The sequence below is a fragment of the Mustela erminea genome, chromosome 10, assembly GCF_009829155.1.
Source record: "Mustela erminea isolate mMusErm1 chromosome 10, mMusErm1.Pri, whole genome shotgun sequence".
In the NCBI taxonomy this organism is placed as follows: domain Eukaryota; kingdom Metazoa; phylum Chordata; class Mammalia; order Carnivora; family Mustelidae; genus Mustela; species Mustela erminea.
The window spans coordinates 9,843,414-9,865,043 of record NC_045623.1 but is presented as its reverse complement, the minus strand read 5'-3'; the positions used below and the strand labels follow the sequence as shown (position 1 = coordinate 9,865,043).

General features: G+C 52.9%; 1 protein-coding gene across 3 annotated transcripts in view; it reads right to left on the bottom strand.

Moving 5' to 3' along the window:
* Window positions 1-21,630, bottom strand: part of IGSF3 (immunoglobulin superfamily member 3) — a 92,873-nt gene that overhangs the window by 53,578 nt on the left and 17,665 nt on the right. For 2 of the 3 annotated variants that reach the window (XM_032303635.1, XM_032303636.1), the window contains exon 1: window positions 10,097-10,295. The exons of the other annotated variant lie outside the window; for it this stretch is intronic. In XM_032303635.1, coding sequence (XP_032159526.1) covers window positions 10,097-10,280 — 184 coding nt within the window. In that variant the 5' untranslated portion in view covers window positions 10,281-10,295. Of the gene's footprint in view, window positions 1-10,096; window positions 10,296-21,630 lie in introns of those variants that run through there. 3 annotated transcript variants of the gene reach the window in all.

The window sequence follows — 21,630 nt, the reverse complement described above, 5'->3', positions numbered from 1 at the left end:
TTCCCGAAGAAAGCAAGCTTTCCTCTCCCACCATCCCTTGTCTGTCAAGTATTGGTTTTTGAGCAGTAAGCATCTGAATCTGAATTCGGCTCCTGCTCTCTGTCCAGAAGCACTAGGTTTTTGTCCTCTCCTCGACCAAATTTGTACAATCCCCTAGCTTCTCTCTCCTTAACCACTGAACCCACAGGGAAGAACTGAGCACTTCTAGGATGTCCGTGACCCTTTCACCCATGACGTGCTTGGCACTAGGACCAGCCCCCAAGACCACAGCCCCCTGCTCTTCTTCCTCAGCCATGCCCCCTCCTGTCATTCAGCCCTCCCACAGCCTTCCACTCCCCGAAAAGCCAGAGTTAAGGCCCCAGAGTCCTCCCACCTTCTCATACCCACCTGGGGCCCTTCACTCCCATCCCAAGGTCAGCACAGCCCAGAAGCTTCTGGAAAGGCAGATGGGGGAGCCCTGCAGCCTGCCCTGATCCAACCATGCCCACAGCTAATGTAACAGACCCTCTTCCCAACTGCACCAGGGCAGCATATCCAGGGGAAAATGCTTATAATTGAACAGAAGTACCAGTATTCACCTTCTGTTTTCTGGAGGAGAAAAAAAAAAAATTAAAAGACGGAATCAGATTACTTGCCTGTAAATGCTCTCCCTGTAATTACCCTACATCTACTGACCACTGTTTCCTTCCATCCGGTTTCAAAGATAACAGAAATGGACTGAGTGTCAGGCAGATTGTTTTTAATGAGAGGACAACCTCATGGCACAGTTCTCTGGCCGAGTCTGGTGGCCTAGGAAGCACCAGTTTCACGTGAGTTCCTGTAAAAGAACCCTCACTCAGAACCATTCTGGACCTGGAATGCCTCAGTTTCACCAAGTTCTTAGACAGTTTGAGAGGCACCTGCTGGATATCCAAGGAGTCACTTTACTGGCCGTCACCACCGTCCCCCATGAGAAGCAAGGTAACGCCTCCTTGGTTCCCCCCCATCACCTCTGTCCTCCGGTTCTTCCTCCTAGAAGCTGGCAGGCTTCCTGTCTATGTCTCCCCTGATGTTCTCGTGGCCCCAGGAAGAAGATGCTAAGCCCAGGTCCTTCCTGAAAAATGCCCAAAGGGCTCCTGCGGATTGTATGAGGAGGTCAGTTCACTGGGGCAGCAAGAAATGCAGAAGACCTCGAGGGCCATGACCTGGGAGGGAACCGGAGGCAACGGCTTCAGGAAGCTCCTGAGAGTCTACCGTGGCCCTCAACACAATGTCCCACACCCTCCCCGTTGTCTTCCAATGCCAAGGCCACAGACATACACAGACACTCATAAGAAATGAGGGCTGCCCTGCTGCCAAGGGACGTACAGGTTTTGAATGGGTGGTCTTCAGATGGGCCTCAGAGCAGTTTCCTACTCCTGGTGCAGCCCCTCCAACTTCCCTCCAGGGAGCACTCCTTGTACCAACCACTGATGCTCTTCTCCCAATTCCGCCCAAGACCACAGCCTTCTCCCCTGGGCTCTCTTGGCCTCGTGAGGCTGTGCTGTGACTCCCAGCGGGAACCTCTGCACACTGAGGAGCTCTATTACCATCCAAACATGCCCTGAGCTCAGCACTTGGGGCTTGTCAGACACTTCAGTATATGTCACCAATGGGAGAGCCAACAAGCACAGCAGGGTCCAAGGGCCCCCTTCTCTCAAGTTAGGAAAAGCCCAGAACACTCGCCTTCAGTCCCAGAAGTACTCGGGCAGCTTCCTCTGGGAGCCAGGCTGGCTTTGCCAGATGGTCAGGGAAACAGATGGGCTGGCAGCTGGGATGACCATTGTCCTGACTGTGACCATGCTCAAAGGCGTGTGGGCCATCCTCTTGGTCGTTAGGCAGATAAACACAAGGATCTGAGCTCAGGGGCCCATTCAACTAGCTCAAGTGGGTATATGTGTATGGTGGGGCAGGTATGACAGGGGACACGATGGAAGTTCAAAACAACGCAAGAGTATGAGTCACAGTCCTTAGAAGTCCCAGAACTGGAAACCCACATGACCTAGACTACTTCCTCAGGACAGATGCACTCCTTCTGCAAAGACAGGCTTCCTCTACTTGCCCGAAGTTTCTGGGCTCCAACAGTCCAGCTTGCATATGCCTACCGTTACCTATGCACTCACCTGCAGCTCCCTACTACGGCTCTCGTACACGTTCCCCAGACAGCCGCACCTCAAATGCTCAGGTATGGATGTGGGGGGTCGTTTATGACACACACTTCGCCCCACCTAGGCCCAGGCAGACTTGACTGGGTGGGCTTCTATATTCCATTATCTGGCGTACAACCATTGCCCCCTCCGTCCCTGCTTCAAGAGTAAGCAGCCAGGCATCCTGAAATATGTCCAGCACGCTAACAAAGAATCAACATCCACACTCAACTAAAAGTTAATGGTCAAGTGCATGGACACCGCCCCTGGGGATTTCCCAAGCCCCTGTTACCTCTATCATAATAATTCACAGCCATTCCTCCTCTCAGCTTTGACTTTCATTGTTGGTGGTTCAGTCTCCTCCTCTGAGGGCTGCCTTGGGGATGCCTCATTTTCCAATTTAATTCAAGGAACACGCTTTGAGCAGGACTGTCACCATGGAGTGAGTAGCGGGTCCCTTGGTTTTTCTTACTGGGGCCAGGAACACATAAAACACAACTCTGCAGCAGCCCAGAGACAGGAACTGGGGAGTTCGGAACACAGCCCTGGGAGGTGTGCAGGGCTGTGCTGGGGGAGGGTAGAGGGGCCCTCCAAAGGGTGGCAGAATGAGGAGCAGCACACGGCAGGTGGGGATGGGGGTCTGCAGAAGCAGGGAGAGGTCCAGCCAGCAAGGCTCTGTGACAGAAATGACAGCCCTTCTCCAGCAGGTGAAATATTATACAGTCATCAAAAATCACAGAGCAAAATATTATGAACACCTAAACATGTCGGAAGCATCTTACTTAAGTTAGAGAAGGAAAAGGCTCTAGAGGGTTTACAAGTGTTTTTGTCAAGAACCACTTACCCCACTACCTATGTACGGGGAAGGTGTTGGGCCAACACACAGGAAATTGCTAAAGGACAGGAAGGTAGTAAGTGACTGGTTTTCTTTGTGTGTTGTGTTTCCTAAGCATTCTGCACTCTGCATGGATTACTCTTGGACGGAGGACAAGCAGTCACAAAGCATTTCTCAGACTGTCTTCCCCTGCATCCTCCCTCCCCCAGAAAAGGAATCAGAGAAGGGTGACTGTTTTTGTACAGATGAGTCCAAGGATGGGTGAGTGGGGGAGGCGGGAAGGGAAAGGGGGCTAAGCAGCCTTTGTGGGTGGGGGAGGGGGAAGGGAAGGGCTAAAAAAGACTGGATGGCAGAATCAGCCAGGGCCAGGCTGGCCAGGTGACCTGGCAGGTGTGACAGGTCGCGTGGTTAATCAGTTGCCCTCTATTTGAGCTCGGAACTTGCTCAAGGGCCTGGTTGAACAGGTTCGACCTCACCTCCTCTTTTTTTCCAAGCTATTTAGTCACTTTGCTAAAACTCCTTATTTTCCGAGTTATTAAACTTTCAATTCCGTGTTGATCCATTCCTAGCCCTTGTACACATCTCTTCTGTTTCTTCCAACTCGATGCCCTCATGCAGCACGGATGGAGACCATGAGCCCTGGTGACAATTGTCCTTCCAGGGTACAGAGAAGGCCCCTGAGTGACAGGCGGCTGGGGGAGTTCTGAGAAGGCAGAAGTCCAGGCATCACCATGCAGGCTGCCTCTGACTTACCCGAGGCCAAGGATGCACACCAAGTCCCATGGCTGTCCGCAGTTCCCTACTGAAAGCGAGGGCAGCTGCACCAGTAAGGCCCTAGAGAAGCCTCGAGGAAGAGAGACTTCAGAATTGGGATTCTGAGCATTGGCTCAGTGGTCCCACGAGGGTTCAAAAGCCTCTGCCCCCAGCGGCAAACTCGGCCCAGAAGCTGAAGATGCTCCCCAGACATCTTCTTCTAATTAGAGGTGAGAGGAAAAGCCCTCTGGGTAAGACCAAAGACATGAGGGGGTCATGAGATGCCTCATCCTAAACCAATGCTGCCCCTCAGCTGTCACCTGAAAAGGGCCATAAGGACTGAGAACCTGCGAAATCCCTGGCGTCGGCCAAAGCTACCCTATGCAAGCGGTTTCCACAACAGGCCTCTCGTCTGAACGTCACACACGCCTTGCAAGAGAAGGATGCTGTCCCCATTGCTCAGAGGGCGTGAGCAAATGGAGGCTCAGAGAAATTAAGCCCCAAGGGGATATGCGGCCAGTACTGCATCCAGTCCACAACTGTGGGTGCTGCCTCTCCCTCACCAGGCCCCGTGTCAGGCGGATGAGCTACAAGACCCACATCCTCACCATCTAGGAGGGGGAGACAGACGTGCAAACGAAGTCAGAAGGGCCAGCAGTGCAGCGAAGGACACGTAGGGAGTCAGAAGAGCTTCAGAGATCAGAGCTTTCTGGTGCCTGTTTTAATTAGGGTGAGCAGATGTGCCTGCTTGGTAAGGCTGGAGGGACACGACTAGGCCCTCAGCCCAGAGGAGCCCACATGCACACAGCTCCTGGGGGGAGCCAAAGGGCTCACGGTGTGGACACACTGGGGGGTCAGACCGATGAGTGGCAAGAGCATCAGGGCAGACCCGGTGGGGCTCAGTCGCCACACTACAGAGGCTGTGATCCGAGGGCAGTGAAGAGCCACTGAGGTGTCCATATTCCGAATGTTTATTCTGAGTCCTGTCTCGGGAAGGTGGTTCTGGCGGGAACGATGGGAAAGAGGTCCTAGCAAAAGATCCTTGCAATGGTCTAGAAGAGTGCCGCTGAGAACCCAACAAGGGCAAACCCCAGGAGGGGGACAGAGGCAGTCTGGAAGAAGAGATGCTAAGGAAATGTGGTCACGAGCCCAAGAGTCCAGGAGCTGTCCAGAGCAACTCGCAGATCTGGGTGACAGGGTGTGTATACGGAACAAGACAGAGGAGGAAGGTTGGCGGTGGGCGGGGGGGGGGGGGGGGGGGGGGGGGATGAGTCACGATCGGACTAAGAGTCCATTCCCCTGCGCCCGTCTGACCCTCCAGACCACCGTGCCACTTGAGGCTAGACATCACCTCCTCTCACCACCCTCTGCAGGACAGAGGGAGCAGAGAACAGTCACACAGCTGACGGAGGCAAACACTCAGACAGGAGGTGCCTCCGAGGCCAAAATAAGCCATCGATCAATTGGAGGAAGTTGCCAGAAGACAGTTAATTCAAGACTGCTCCCAAATAGCTGGCACTCAGTCCCCCTCAAAACCTCCGTCAGTGGAGGACCCCCCAGCTCCCAAATGGGCATCATTACCACAAAGATCCAGACATAGTAGAAGTCGCCAAGGGCAGAGCCGTTCCTGGAAGGCAGTCAAGGATCCCAGACTCGCACGACGCAATCAATGAAGGCTTGATTGAGAAAAGAGAGGAGAGGCAACTGACGTTCAAAATAGAAAATGATCCCATTAGTGAGAGCCCTGATGATACGGCTGTGAAGGTTATCGCTTTGCTAGGGCTGTACGTTTGGAAACAGTTACGGGTAATCAAAACCAGAAAATGCTGACCATCCCCAAAGGTCTCCAACGCACCTAAGTGCTGATAAGTGAAGTTATCAGCTGTCTTTTGTGTATATGGCCAGATGAGCTATGGATCTCTGTGTGGTGGGGGGCTGCCAGCGTCCCTCGGCACAGCAGACCGCCACGGAGAGGCGACATCCTCACCAGGATTTAAAGAAGCATCTCAGAAACCCCTTTCAAGATAACTGTGGAGTAACTAAGCATGCCACACAGTGAATGAGGGGTGCTCTGAGGCAAGGGGAAAAAAAAAGCAAACCTGGAAGGAACAAATGGGGACCTGGAATCCCACCCAGTGACCCTTTTTCAGCAGAAGGCTGGGCCTGTGAACTCAGCCTGTCTCCCCAAACTCACAAGGATTGTAAAGGAAATCCATGCTGTAAGAAGGAGAAGAAAGACTGTACTCATTAACTTAGAGCTCCCCTTGGCTGGTAGGATTCACTCACCATACCTGTAGAGCCAAGAGCAGGACCCAGTGCATGGAGTGCTTTTCAGGGGCAAAGAAGCTGCTGTTTAAAAGCTTGTTATGGGGGCGCTTGGATGGCGCAGTCAGTTAAGTATCTGACTCTTGGTTTCCACTGAGGTCATGATCTCAGGGTCAGGGGATGGAGCCCCAGCCCTGTGTGCAATGGGCTCTGCTGTCAGCACGGAGTCGGCTTGAGATTCTCTCTCCCTCTGCCCCTCCCCCTGCTTGTACACACATGTTCTCTAAAATAAATAAGTAAGTAAATAAAATCTTCTTTAAATACCCAAAAAAGCATTTCTCAGAAACTGCAGCCAAATCCAGAAAAGTAAAGGGCTGCGGCCAAGAACAGGGGAGGCAGCATCTATAAAGGGGCTCAGAGAAAGTTTTAAATCCCCATGCGTGTGGATGGTGACATTAGTGTGTTTACAGAGCATTTGATTTACTCGCTAAGGCAAAATTCCAGAAGGATGAGACACCAGGACCTGAGCAGAGAGTTTCTTCACTGCAGCTGTCCCTGACAGGCTCATTGTAAAGTAATGAATTCTATGGACACTCAGAGAGAAAAAAGAGCTTCAGATGCTACAGATCGATGCTGCGCACTGCAGAGACACAGCCCTTGGTGTCGGCGAGCTGTGTTCGGGTACCGCGCGGAGTTCAGCTGCAATCTGTCCCTTTGAAGGCCCGCTAAGAAGTCCCCCCAGGCCTGGGCACAGCGCCAAGGTCTTGCGCTCAAGCCGTTTGGAATCTCCTAGGCTCGAGCGTTCCTACCCAGGGCTGGATCAGGCACTTCCCACCACCTGCTCCAGGGACTTGGGGGTCTCTGCAGGGCGGCGTCCATCCCAGGAAGAAAAGCAGTGCTGGTTTTGTGGGAGGTTTGTGGGGTTTTCTGGCACAGAGAGGACTTTAATCTCTGTTTTCTCTCCAGAGCTGAAATCCCTATGTGCAAAAAAATAAAAAATAAAAAATCCAAAACAAAACAAAACAAAAAAGGGAAAACACCGGGTGCCTGGGTGGCTCAGTGGGTTAAGCTGCTGCCTTCAGCTCAGGTCATGATCTCAGGGTCCTGGGATCGAGTCCCGCATCGGGCTCTCTGCTCAGCAGGGAGCCTGCTTCCTCCTCTCTCTCTCTGCCTGCCTCTCTGCCTACTTGTGATCTCCCTCTGTCAAATAAATAAATAAAATCTTTAAAAAAAAAAAAAAAAAGGGAAAACACCTAGACAATCCTTAAAGTCCCTTTTCAGCTCTAAGTTTGTGTGATTCTGTGACACCAAAATTCAAAGCCCCTGGGCTCCCCCAACTATATGTATTTCCCTCTGCCAGGGAAATGTATGTGTAACTGACAGAACAAAAAAATACCAGAAATCATGGTCTTGGGAGTAAAAGAACACTTAGAAACCACACAAAGCAGAAATGAAGAACCAGCGTGGAATGAATCCAACCTGAATTAGAAGCAACATCTAAAATGACAGGTTCAGAAAAGCCTGATCGGAGCCCCAGGCTGAGGCTGACCCTGAGTTCACAGGCCCAGCCTTCTGGTGAAGGTGGGTGGGTGGCTCCCGAGGGGAGGTCTGGGCTGGGGAAGAGCCTGGGCGCCAGACCAGAGAGTCAGCATCACTGCGGGGCCTGGGGCGGGGAGAACACTGCGTGCACAGCAGCAGCGGTGGTCTCTGGGGGGGACGGGGTGAGGAGCAGACTTAATTCCCACTGTCTACATCCTTCTGTATCTTTTTATATTAGACATGTGCATCTCTTTGCTTATCCCAAAGTAAATGAATAAAAATGCATGCTATGCCAAAGTAAAATCTGGAGACAATAAAAAAGACGAAGATTACTTAAAATTTCTCCTAATTAAGTGTCGTTTAGCAATCTAAGGGGGGAGGGCTCCAGATAGTGAAGAAAACAACTCATCAACAAGAGCTCTGCACTTCTGGCCAAAAGCACCTCCCTCCTTGCGCTCCCTCCCCCGCGGAGGACAGCTCTGGCGTCCCTCTTCCGTGGCCTCCATCCCTGGCTGCCTCCTCTTCGGAGTGCCCAGTATCGTGCGCTGCCTGCCAGGCCACAGTCGGTGCCCTCCACCCTCGGCATCTAACGGTGCTATGGGGGAGTTCAACTGCTCCTGCCCTTTCCACACCTGAGCCAGTGTACCCGGAAGGGGGCCGCAAAGCTCCCTTTCCTTCTTCCTTCCCACGTGCTCTGCTCACCTGACTCCACAGCTCCCATGGAGAGATGGATCTGGGTCCTCCCCCTTGGACCTGGGCAGGCTTATGACTTCAGCAGCAGGGACACAAGTGACCTCAAGGCTAGGTCATGAAAGGCTTCCTCCTGGCTCTCCCCGGCGCCTCGTTCCCTCGGAGCCCTGGGCACCCTGGGAGCAGCCTGAGGGCACTGAACCCGCCATACTCTGAGGAAGCCAGGCCAGCCCGCAGGAGTGACCACAGGAAGAGAAAGAGATCCTGTGTCCCCACCCCTCCCCACACTGCTCCACCAGCTGGGGTCCCAGCCAACAGCTCCATGCAGCGGCAGGAAAGACACCAAGGGAGATCACCGCCAAACCCTTCCTGAAGTCCTAGCCTACAGGATTCCTTGAGAGAGAATAAAAGGATTATTCTCGTAAGCCACTAAGATTAGGGTGGTTGGTTGAAAAGCCCTAGGTAATGGATAACCGCCTCTCCACAACAGAGTCCCCAGGGTCTAGACCCCATCTCAAACTCACTTCAGGATCCCACCCACTGGTTTTAAGGCACAGAGCTTGGTTAGCCCTTGAGTCAAGCTGTCAATTCCAGAAATTTGTATAAATAAATTCATTGTATCTGTGCATATTTGACTATTCCTCCAAAACAATCTCCACTCATGTCTGCCTTCCCTGGCTCTCTTCCTGGCCGAGAGTGGTCCTCACTCTTCTCTCCTCCCTCGACTGTGGATAGCCCGTGGAGGGCCCAGGGACCGCCCCAAAATCCTGTTTACTCCCAGTCACGGCCAGCCCCTCCCAGGCCCCCTCCTGCAGCCACACCTCCATCCACCGGCCACCCTCTGCACCTGGCCCACGGCTGCCGCCCAACCCTCATCCCGCCCAATCCCCACACGCAGAGCAGGAAGGACTATTTTTTGTTTTCCACCCACGGTGTGCCAGGAAAGGCTGGTGGCAGCTTAAGCACAAAGAATTCTCAGTCTCGAACACTGGGATGGCCACCCTCTTTTTTGGGCACTGAAGCACAGATCCCCCATCGTTCCAAGAATCCAATGACCAATGCCTGGTGATGGGGTCTCTGCTTCCACCCATAACAAGAAGAAGTCCGAGGACTTCAAAGCCCTTCCCTGGAATGGCTCTTTCTCTGCCCCACACCCAGCCCACTCTGAGTCCCTCCTGAAAGCCCACCCCCTCTTGTGCGGTGTGCCCCTGGCTGCACCATGGAGGGACATTTCCACACCCATCTGCTTTGCAGGCCTCCGGGCAGCCGAAGTCAGGGCCCCATCATAACCCAGCTCTGTGGGCCCCTCTGGGCTTCCGCGGCAGGTGCCCAGGACATGCGCGGGACGAATCACGCACTCATTCTCCCGGAACCCTCATTCCCAGTGCACCTCCACTCCAAAGAACAACCTTCCCCCCGGGTGCCTCACTCCCCCCGCCAGCTGAAGTGAGTCCCTGCTGTGCAGACAACCCCGCTCCAAAACCACCTTCCGCACACCCGTTTTCCGGCTCCTTGCATGCTCAGAGGCGCTCTGAAGGGCATCTGTTCAGCTCTCCAAATCTCCACAGCCTGATTTCATGCACTTCAGAGTTGGCCCTTGTTGCGCCCTCTCCGGCCTCAAGCACACCAGGAGGAAGCCTGCTGATGACTTTTCCAGAGCTCACAGCAGTCTGCATGCCCATGGCTCTTACGCCTGGAAGAAACGCTGTTCTCTAGTACGGAGGATGCCGTTCTGCGCATCCTAGGTCTTAAAACCAGTTAAGCGTTGGTGCTGCTCTTAGAACGGTCCCTGGTACCAGAGGAGCTCGAAGTATTAGCTCAATGAATGAAAGGAGGAAAGCTCACTGACCTGGAGAAGGTGTGGTCGGCCCAGGCTCCTCTCCACCAGGCACCGGGGACTGAGAGAGGTTGCATGACTCAGCCAAGGTCACCCGCAAGCCAGTGAGGGCAGGTGGAACCCCGTCTCTTGCCTCCCCGCCCCTGGCCCTCCTTCTGCCCCACCCCAGCTTTCTGGAGCCACCCACCGCTTCCATGTTCCAAAGGCAGCATCTCCACGAGGAGTTCTGGACAGCGGCCAGGAGTATTTTTCTTCCTGGCTTTAAAACAAACTGTGACAAATGGCTCTGCGGATCTGGGCCATGAAGCTGAGCAAATGGGACTGCGATTCACACTATTAACTTAAATTCTACTCAGTGTTATTTCAAATTAGGGCATTTTAACCAGAAATTATAAAAAGCATTGTTTGGGGAGGAGGGGGGTGCGTTTCTAAGTTGCCAACAGATTCATTTACAAATCTACTTGTTCCTGGCCACCCTCAGCCATCACAGATTTGTACTCACTCCTTTTCCTTCCCTCCACACTAGGTCCTGACTCAGGGATGTAAAGAATGATTCTTGGGGCCCGTGCAGCTACCGACTCCCCACCCCTGCGGCTCAACTCCACGGGTGGCAGCTCGGGTCAGGAAGCTGTTAACGCTCTTCTTTACTTGGAACTGAACTTGGATGCAGGGGTCCTGGACATAGGCTGAGCTCAGTCTCTTATTTACCCATTCACTGGGTAGTAACTGAGCACATTCTAGGCACTGAACACTGAAACAATAATGAAAACTACAGAGAGATGCCCAGCAACCACCCTGACGCTCAAGGAGCCTGCCGTCTAGATGCTCTGCGGCTTCTCCTCCCCAGGCTGAAAAGCCCGAGACCTTCCATGGCTGCACGCGTGACAAGGGTTCAGTTCTCTTCCCCGTTTCTCACAAACAGGCTCCAGGTTGCCTCTGTGCCTCCAGATGTGTTGCCCAGAACCTCACGCCATCCCCCACCTGTGGCATGACCGGCACAGAGGAAGGACACCAGCACCCTGGTTCTGGACACCAAATTTCCTCCAGTGCAGACAAGACGGCTTCGTCCGGGGGCCCCGTCACATGGCTGACGCCTGCCAGCTACACAACCTGCCACCCCGCCCACAGCCTCCCCCTCTCACACTTGGGTAGCTGGATTCCAAACCCTGCCTTCATCCCCGTTCCACGCTAGCAGAAGGCAGCCCATCCGTCTGCCTGGCTTTTTATCTTCCCCACCAACCACCCTGCCTGCTGTCTCTTCTCGTTTTAAAGTCCTTTAAATGGCTTTAAATGAGTGTGACCTCCACCTTCATCAAAACTCACTGGAAGATTGCAGAAAGGTCAAGGACAGAATCCCACAACACCCTAACGCGCCCAGCGAACTCTGAACGCAGTGCTTGGGCACAAGACTCCCGCGCGCCTGTCCTGCCCATAGGCGCATCACGTCACCCCACCTCCTGCTGGCTCGTGCAATAGGCATGCTCAACAAATGGAATACGATGCCAAAGCCTAAGCCATTCCACACTTACAAAAATACAAATAAATTTAAAGGAATTCTATTGGCTCCACTCGGCCAGTCCCTTCTTGTCTCAACACCTCCTCTTGGTCATCAAGGTGTCCAAATTCCCGGCCCACTCCCCCATCCCTCCGATCTCCCCCAAGTCCTTCCAGAATTAGCCTCCCCACCCCCGCCCCCCCCCCCGCCCCCGGCAAGCCTGCCATTCGTCATTCCCACGGACAGGCTCTGCTTACAATGTCTTCCATCTCCCCACATTGGTGGGCAAACAATGGTGAGCACATAGGAAGAGGAAGGAGGGAAGGTAGAAGGAAGACAGGAGGAGGGAGGAACCAGCGATTCTCAGCACTGGGTCTTGCCAGGCCCTGCTCTGGATGCCTCATGTGTGGCACAGGTAATCCCCACAGCAACAACATGAGGCAGGTGCCTTTCTCCTCCCTGTCCACAGATGAATGCTGAGCCAGGAGCTTAAGTCATCTGCCCCAGGCCACATGGGAGTTTGTGCTCTGAACCATTCCACCGGCATCACTGTCCAGTAAAGGCCTGGAATGAAGCACCAACCTGCTGAGGAGCTATCTGTGCCAGGGCTGCGGTGGGTGTCAGCCTGGGGACTCAGGGAGGGCGTCTCATGGAGGTCCTCTTGATCTGAGTCTCGGGAGATCAGCAGGAGTTGAGCACACAGCCCAGGGACAGTGTGGGGAGGCACTCATCCACGAGGACAGGGCCCAGGCGAGGCCAGAGAACAAAGGGTGAGTTCACCGAGAGGACTGCTGCGGGCCCTGGCAAGGACATTATGAACCCTGATGACAACGGACAAGTAGGGACCAGGTCTGCATGGTCTGTGTTTTGGGAAAGATGGGCCCTTCATCCTGCGTACATCCAGTCACCCAGGCCTTGTTACAAAAATCTTACTTTCTCCGAGCCCATCTGTCCTACCCCAGTGCAAGCCTCAGGTGTTAACCAACCGCAAGTAAGAGGGAGGAAACCACATCTAGGACCAGACTACATATAGGGAGGGAAGGGGTCCCCCTTCGCCCCTCCCTCCTTCCTACCTTCTCCAAAAGGGGAAAATACAAAGTCATTGAATCTTCTATACCCTGTTAAGTAAACCATTAGGGTTTCGTTACTTGGCTTTCCCTGTCAATATAACTTTCTGAAAAATACGTAGGACTCTATTAAATTTAGGGGGATCCGTGACCTATTGTCATCAGGTGACAAAATACGCTTTTTCTCAGGACTGGATGAGTGTCTTAGCTTCAGTCTGGACGCTTACGACATCACGTGAGCACAGTGGCCATCTCCAGCTCACAAGATGAAAAGTAATTACACATTCCTTGAATTTAATTTTTGAATGAGGAAGCCTTGGAAACCTACAGAAGAGTATACAGAATAATAAACAGCCATGCCTATCCAGACTGTCAAATCCTGATATTTTGTCGCACTTGCTTAAAATTCTTTTTTCCAAGAAAATAAGCCTCACAGACGCTGCCCAAGTCCGAATTTCCCAGCTCCCTATCCCATGGCCCCACCCCCACAAAACAACATCCTGCCCTCAGCGTTTACCACTCCTGTATGTTTTTATGCTTCAGTACAGTCTTTGCACATTTCCAAACTGTTTATGACGGCACCACGGCATGCAGTTTGTGTCATGTTCACTGGACCGTTGTTGAGGGTAATCTCTGTTGGCCTGTGTCACTCCAGCACGTTCATTCCGAGTGCTGTATATCACAGTCCCTTGTGTGAACGTTCACTGGATATATAGATAGATAGATCATAATTTATCTATTCATTTTCCTGTTGATGAACTTTTAGTGGTTCCCAACTCTTCACTACAATAAATATCCCTGTAACCCTTCATATGAGGGGATCTCCGGTCATGCTGCGCATGGCCCAAATGGCTCTGCTACCCTGGGATGCCAATTTGTATTCCCAAGGTCAGGGTTAAGTGTTCTTTCTGTCTTAGGTGCTTGTTAACTCCCTGGCATGGTCTGACCATTACATTTTCACCAATCAGATGGGGACAAGATGCTACCTCCTTGTTATTCTGAAGATGAATTTTGAATGCAAATGCAAATTACTAATAAACATGGCCTAACAGGGACGCCTGGGTGGCTCAGTTGGTTAAGCAGCTGCCTTTGGCTCAGGTCATGATCCCAGTGCCCTGGGATCGAGTCCCACATGGGGCTCCTTGCTCGGCAGGGAGCCTGCTTCTCCCTCTGTCTCTGCCTGCCATTCTGTCTGCCTGTGCTCGCTCGCTCTCCCTCTCTCTCTCTGATAAATAAATAAAATCTTTAAAAAAAAAAAAAAAAAAACATGGCCTAACAGCCAAGAGTTCTCCACAACACATGGGCAAATCATAACTGTTCCTGGGGTTTTCTGGAAAATAATACAGGCAGGGTAAGAAAGGGAGCAAGTGCAGATAAAACGAGGCTGGGGATGGGCTGATAATGGCTGGAACTGGGTAAGAGGTGCATGGGGGCTCGTGATCCTATTCTCTCCACTTGGGGATATACTCACAATTTTCCGCAATACAGAATTAGACTAAGGAAAAGCAGTAAAAGTATCCGGGCCAAAGAATGCTCAAAGAACAAGAGCAGGGGTCACAGCAGAGGGCAGCCCTCAGAGCAGGCAGAGCGTAGAGCGGAAAGGGCAGCAGAGGACAAAGGGAAGCCAGGAGAAGGTCTTTTTGAATCGTGTTAGTATGATTTAAGTCAGGAAAGTGAGGAACCATATTCACGCGATGTTCGTGATGACCCTGCACCACACTGCCTTGGCTGACAGAGTGCTACACGGATTAAGGATGAAGGTGTTGTTCCATCAAGTTTTCCTTTGAAATACAGCACATTTCATTTGTTTTCATGCTCCCAAATGTGCTTTTTAATATGAGGAAGAATTATCTACGACAAGGAAAACTTTAGAATGACAAGAAACTGGCCCTCAGGCTTCCGTTTTTGACGTCTGGGGTGGCCTCCCTAAGGGTAAGAGCTCATATTGCGTGCTTCTGCAGTCCTGAGGACTAATCTTGGAATTCTGGATGCTTCCAAGCAGCTACAGCTGGGAGGACCTGAGTCGCCCTGCTTAAGGGGCAGGGCTCCAGGCCTGGGATGAGAAAGGTCAACCTCAAAGAAACAGAGAGTGGGATTTGGGACAGAGCAAAACTTGACCAGGGAGAAGGCTCAAAACTCCTGTCACATGGGGAGGAAGAAGCACATTCACTCAAGTGGGTAAGAAAGTGAAAAAAGGCACCTGGGGGCGCTCAGGCGTTGAAGCGTCTGCCTTCAGCTCAGGTCATGAGCTCAGGGTCCTGGGTTTGAGTCCCACATCCGGCTCCCAGCTCAGCGGGGAGTCTGCTTCTCTGCCCTTCCCATGACTCATACTCTCTTTCCTTCTCTCTCATTCTCTCTCTCTCAAATTATTATTATTTTTTTAACATGGGAAAGAAAAGCCTCAACCAGAATCAGAGCCAGTGATTTCGAGCCGGAGATGCGGGCTGTCTGGGAAGAGGTCTCCTGAGCCCAAGGGCGAGGGGGCAGCAAGAAGAGCCCCTCAGGGACATAGGCTCCTCCATGCCACCACCAATCACCACCTGCTGGCCACGGGAACTCAGGGTGGCAGATGGCAGCGGGGGGCCACCAGGGCCACCTGCTGGCAAACCCACGGCAAAAACTGCTTAGCGAAGTCACTTTTGGGTTTCTCTGCATTTTGCTGCCTAAAACCATCCCACCTCAGAACCCACAACCCCCACCTTCCCCAGCAGCCTCCCCTCCCCCTCCCCCTCTGCCCCAAAGCAGTCTTCATTAACCACAGGGACTGACCACCCAGCAGTAACAGAGGCGGCTGGCACGTCTTGGTCCGAAAAGCACAGGGTGAACAGCGAGAGGTGCTGGGGTTGGAGGGCCTCATTCGCCAAATGCTGTGTGAAAACTCTGGAGCGGGGTCATGCCGTCTTGCCCCCGTTTACACAGAAAAGGAAACAGAGGTCACCCGGTGCAAGGTCACATGGCTAGTTCCTGACAAAGGGGCTTAGAGAATGCAGGTCTCCGGATTCCCAGATCAGTGCTCTTGGCTCTCCCACAAGGCTGCCCCCTCCTAAAGACCCACTCGTCTCTGTGTTAGACTCCAGCTACTTTTGTATTCACACCCCTGGGTCACCGAGAAATTCCATGTGGGATGGACATTCGTCATGTGACCTTCAGGGGCCTTGACTCACTCCCCTGACAGTCCTTTGTGTCCTTGACGCCTGGACACTCATCAATGGCTCTGTTCTCTTTTGTGCATTTATTACTGTCAGTCTGTGGGAGCAAGCAGGAACTTTCCTTGCCCCGTGCTCAGAGGACAGCCCTTCTCAGCAGACCCGACCCAGGGCCAACCTGCCCCAGTCACACCTACTCATGCCTTATCCTCCAGGGGCTCCAGGGACAGTGGATCCCACAGGACAGGAGGTGGAGGTAGCTTCCTGGTATGAACTTGGCCTCTCTCGGGATGATGGCCAAGGCCAAGGCCAAGTCTTATGATGTCATGTGCACGCACGAGAAGCTTTCCTGTGGACAGTGTGGCTGACCGGCCAACCCTCTGGGCAATGCAGACCATTGTTCCCACTCCTCAGTGAGGGAGCTGAAGTCCAGAAAGGTCTGATGCTTCACCCAATGTCATCACGTTAGCAGAAGTCAGGGAAAGGGTGCCAAATCATGGTTTCCCATTCTAAGTGCAGGACTTTCTTCAGCCTACCAGGCAGGCTCCCAAGCTCACCTCTGTCCTCCCCAAACCCGGGGCCAGATTTGGTGAGATCACTCAGCCACCAGTGTTTCAGGGCCATTTCTGGGCTCAACGCCCCCCCACCCCCGTGACACCAATGCCTTAGAGCAGAGGACCCATCCAGACCCCTGCCCAAGAACACCTGTCGGCGGTCCCCACACAGGAAATGCCACCACAAATAAAGAGAAAAGTGAACCCACGCGAACCACATGCTCCTCAAACTCCTTCTCTCATCACCAGGGCCAGCTGTAATGGGACAGCGGGCCTGTCCATTTGGGGCCATCAAAACATCAGGGATCTCCCTGGAAAGTACTAGAAACTGCAGTTACTGGACACCTGCTGAGGACAGACTTCAAATTACCAACAGAGGTGACGGGAGCAAAAAAAGCCAGCAAAGGAGGACGTCTGTGGGGGGCAGTGGTCAGAAAAGGAGGCTGCCCTGAGTTGCTGAGGGCCACATGGAGAAAACCTCTCTACTTTTCTAGGACCTCATCTGGCTCCAAACATGACAACTTTTCCAGAAATCCTGCATTAAAAAGGCGGGCTCAGTAACTTGTTACTATAACCTGCCACCACAGCAGCCAGTGATGGAACCAAACACATCCATGAACCGTGGAATTTAGAGGATCTAACCCTTGAGAACATGGGTGGCTCTCAGCTACTCGGCTGAAATCTTCAAGAGGGAAAATGAAAGTCATCCTAGTAAAGAAAAAAATCAAGCCTCAGACCACAGGGTAAAATCCTGCTGCATTTCCAGTATGTGGGCCTGCCCTAGAGACTTCAAACTTGCCAACCCCACAACCACAAGAATCATTCCAAAATTTAAATCTCTTTATGTGTGTGTCTGTGTGAACATCACACACATTCATATCTATGTGTACATGTACATATCCACATATGCATGCATACACACATACATGTTCATGTTGTAAGTACTTACAGGTTTTTTTCTTAGGAGACCCTATCTGATAGTGATTTTTGTACCTAGCATGGTTCTAGAAGAACCGAGTCTTAAATACGTGTCTTCTAAAATGGTTCTGGGGTTTTTGGAATTGGCTCACTGATCTGAATAAATTTAAAAGCAAACAACTCTTTAAAAGGCAAAAGAAAAATAAAGAGAAAAAATGAACTCAGGGCAGATTACTATGATTATGAAGTAATTTACATCACAGCAGCTAGTGACCCTGCAGGCTGGGTGACCAGAAAGACCCCAGACTAGAAGTCAGTGGTGTCAGGTCCCCCTCACTCGCTGCCAGTGGGCATGTGGGGTGGCACAGTCACCTGGGGAGACAATCTGGCAGTTTCCTATAAGGTTACACGTACTCTCGCCGCCGTAGGACCCAGCAATCCCGCTCCTGGAATTTACCCAAGACGAATGAAAGCCTGTATCCTCACAGAGACTCACACGTGAAACAGCAGCTTTATTTATGATTGCCCCAAACTGGAAACAACCCAAATGTCCGCCCACGGGACATTCTGTTCATCATGCACTGTGATCTGTCCGTAGCACGGAATACTGCTCAGCAAAAAACTAAAGTACATCTATACAACCACGTGAATGAACTGGAAAAGCGTTATGCGGAAGGAGAGAAGCCAAATTCAAAAGGCTCCAGACTGTGGGATTCTGCAGGCCCACGCTCCAGCCGGGGCAACACTGTGGTAACAGAAACCAGGCCCGGGGCCACTGCGCCTGGTGGTGTGAGGAGGGGACTTTCTAGGGTGACAGGAAAGCTCTCTATTCGGTTGTGACGGTGGTTTACACGAACGTTTGCATCTGTCAGCACACAGAGAACAGCATATTCGACACTTAATTCTGCTATACATTAATAACACCACAATAAAGTGATTAGAACATTACTCAGTTCCTCTTCCTTAGCAGGAAGGGGCCCCTGCTGGCTGTGACTTGGAGAAGTCACAGGACCCTGCTGTGCCCTGACTATCTGATCTGGAGAGGGGGCTGTGTGACAGTCCTCAGACCTGAAACTGTAGGGATGCCCAATCTGGACAGGGAGCTGTGTGACAGTCCTCAGACCTGAAACCATAGGGATGAGGTCAGAGAACGCACAGAGCCTGGACTGACATGGGAGTTCAACTGATGTCTGCTTCTGCTTCCCTCCTGGGTGCAAAAGACCCACGCTACCGGTGCGGTAAACCCCGCAGCCAGCCAGGGTCAAGGATGAGCCAGAGGACTCGGTCAAGTACTGAACTCCTGGGGAGAGCAAGGGACAAAAGCTGGGCCCAGCCAGACAAGGATGGGGGCCTACAGCCCAAATGGGGCACCGCGGGTGGAAGGAAGCTTGCAGCTGCAGCCACTTATGGGGTTGGAGGGAAGACGGAGGCCAGCACGGAGAGGGTGGCGAGGGCCCGACCTCTGTGGACCATTTTGCACAAGGCCAGCCTGGCTGGGGCCTCCAGGCCTCTCATTTCCTCCACCTTAATAAGAGGTTGTGCAGCAAGAGCCTGCCCACAACTGCATCATCTCCCGTCCCCGGCTTAAACACAGAGCCGAGCCGGAGCAGGACAAAGTCTCCTTCATAACCCACTGCAGCCTGTTCCCACTGCTGCTTGAACCCTGGGGCTCTATGACCCGGAACACCAGCTTCGGCCACTCCCCGGCACTTTCTGCAGGCGCCAGGACAGTGCATTCCTCTGCCTGGCTTCTGGGTACATGCCATTATTTATCGTTATCTTCAGAAGGAGCTAGAAGCCTCTGTGGGCTGGGGTCAAAGAAAGGACGGGTCTGCAGGACTTTGAGGAACCGTAAAAGGCTTGGAAGTGAACGGTACCAGCTCTTCGGTGTCTCACTGTACTTGAGAAGTCCCTCCCAGCACAATACACTTACCAGCCAAGGCAGGGTTCGTTTTGGGTTCATACAGAGTGAAGGTGAGAATTTCCTCAAGTCACTGGAGGAGAGTAGGAATGAGGCAGAGAGGGGCCACTTCAGAGCACGTACAGGACGCCAACGCTGCCAGAGGCAGGAGTGAGCTGTCAGTGCAGAAACAGAGGAGGAGGACGAGGAAGCTGGGACGACAAAGGAAGGCAGGGGAGCCAACGGGGGTGCCTCCGGTCATGAGCCACTGCCACCGGCAGGAAAGCCTGGTAGCTGACAGCATATGCCTTCTCCCAGGTCTCCCCAGAGCCTTCCTGGCATGCCATCCGGCGACAAACAGCTCACTTCCCAGGACCTTCTAATCAGATACTCTGCAGCTCCCTGACACTCAGACACCCACCCAGGTTCTTTCCCTAAAACCCAGCGTGCTACGTGAGATGACATCGACACGGCTCCCTCAAAGTGCCGGAAAACGAGGCAATATGAAGGAAACCCTGAAGAACAGGCAAGAGAACAGGAGCCCCGAAGGGAGCAGGAGCTTGAGCAGATGGAGAGGGCTGGAGAGGAAAATGGCTCACATATCGTATAAAGGCAACATTCAGAGGCAGAGGCGTGACAGGTGGCGAGAAAAGGTGAGGCAGGCGGGCAGGTGAGACCCAGGCAGTGCGGCCCCGTCAGCAGGCTGAGGAACCCCCCCCTCAGAGTGGCCCACGCTCTCAACCTCAAATGACGTCAAGGCCTGGAGACTTCTGGAGCCCGGCCGCAGCGGCCCCGCCAAGATTGGGACAAGAACAGCAAGATATCCCAAGGAATGCGACAGTGGGGTCCAAAGGTCCTGCATTTATGGCCTGGCAACTATGTACTGTGGCCTAAATCCAATCTCCAAATGGCCACCGGCGTCCAAGGCAACCTGCAGCCGGTCAGCTGACCAGGGAGGCGCCCAGGCCCTGAGCGCCAAGAACAGGTCCGTGAGCACGGACCAGGCCCCGGGCACATGGCGGGCACTCAGGCGCTCTCCTCCCTGGGCCCCATTCCATTCTGACACTAACCCCCATGAGTGGCTCCTATTGTTTTACAGATGAGGAAATAAATGGGAGCTTAGACGAGTTAAGTAGCTTGCCCCAAATCCTACTGCTGGCTCGGTAACAAATGCTTACTGAATGTTGGCTGGGTGGACAGATGGAAGGATGACTGGAAGGACAGATGGACAAGGGAAAGGCCAGGCTGACAGATGGCTTCAGTGTCATCTTCCTCCCGGGATGACACCTGGACCTTCGAGGCCTGTCAGAGGAAGCAGGGAGAGCAAAGGGGAAAGCAAGAGTGGCTGCCCAGGAACAGAATGGCACCGACAAATATTTATGACACCTCCGTGTTGTTGGAAGACGAGGAAAAAGTTTTTAAAAAACAGAGAGATGGCCCCTTCATGCCTTTAAGTTTTCAAATTCAGGAGAAGCTGGAAACTTCTAGGGGGTAGGGTCCAAGGAGTCCATGGTGGCTCTCCGGCCCCACCCCCACCCCTGCCTCAAGGGCTTTCCTCTGGGTATTTGTGGGCTCAAAGTTTTCAGTGAGACGAGAAACAGGACACCCCAGAGATCACACCCAGAGCAGGAGAGGCGCCTCACAAAAGCCCTTCCCTTGCAACTAACTCTGCTTTGTTTAAAGCGAGATCAGATTGGGCATCTGCACTTTTACTCGATGCCTGATGAAAACCAGATCCCAGATGCCTCCCGGCACTGCCTCCCAGCCCCTGCCCTGAGGAAAATAATGGGAGTCAGCCAGGCCCAGTGTGTTCCGGGCTGCAACAAAGACTGGCCTCGTCCAGGGGCCTCGCTCCACGCTCCTGAGCCTTGAAGAAAAGACACACTTCCCCTCTTTGGAGAACAGGAAAGATTAAAAAGCACCTTGTGCTGAGTCTAAGCTGGAGGTCTGGAACTTCTCCCTGAAGCTCCAAGTCCAGTTCCACTGGTGACTGAGACACTCAAGCTGGTCGCCAGTGGATACCAGCCACTTGACATTTCTGGAATCTGTGGAGAGAGCAGCCGTCTCTCCAACACCGCTCCTGAGCAGGGAGCCCCTACCCTGGGAAGCTAAACAGCCTTGGGGGACAGGAGCAAGGAGTGGACTCGCCCCGCAAGAACACCAAGAGCCCCAGAGGGAGAAGGAGGGGCAGCCCACTCAACACAGACCTCTGAGCAAACCATGGCAGGAGGAGGTGTTAAAGTGTAACCTGAAGGGGCGCCTGGACGGCTGGGACAGACATCTGCCTTAGGCTCAGGTCATGATCTCAGGGTCCCGGCTCAGCGGGGAGCCTGCCACTCCCTCTCCCTCTGCCCCTCCTCCTGCTTGTGCTTTTACACTCTCTCTCTCCGTCAAATAAATAAAATCTTAAAAAAAAAAAAAAATGTAACGTGAAGACCCATAGCAGCTGGATCCTACACAAACAGC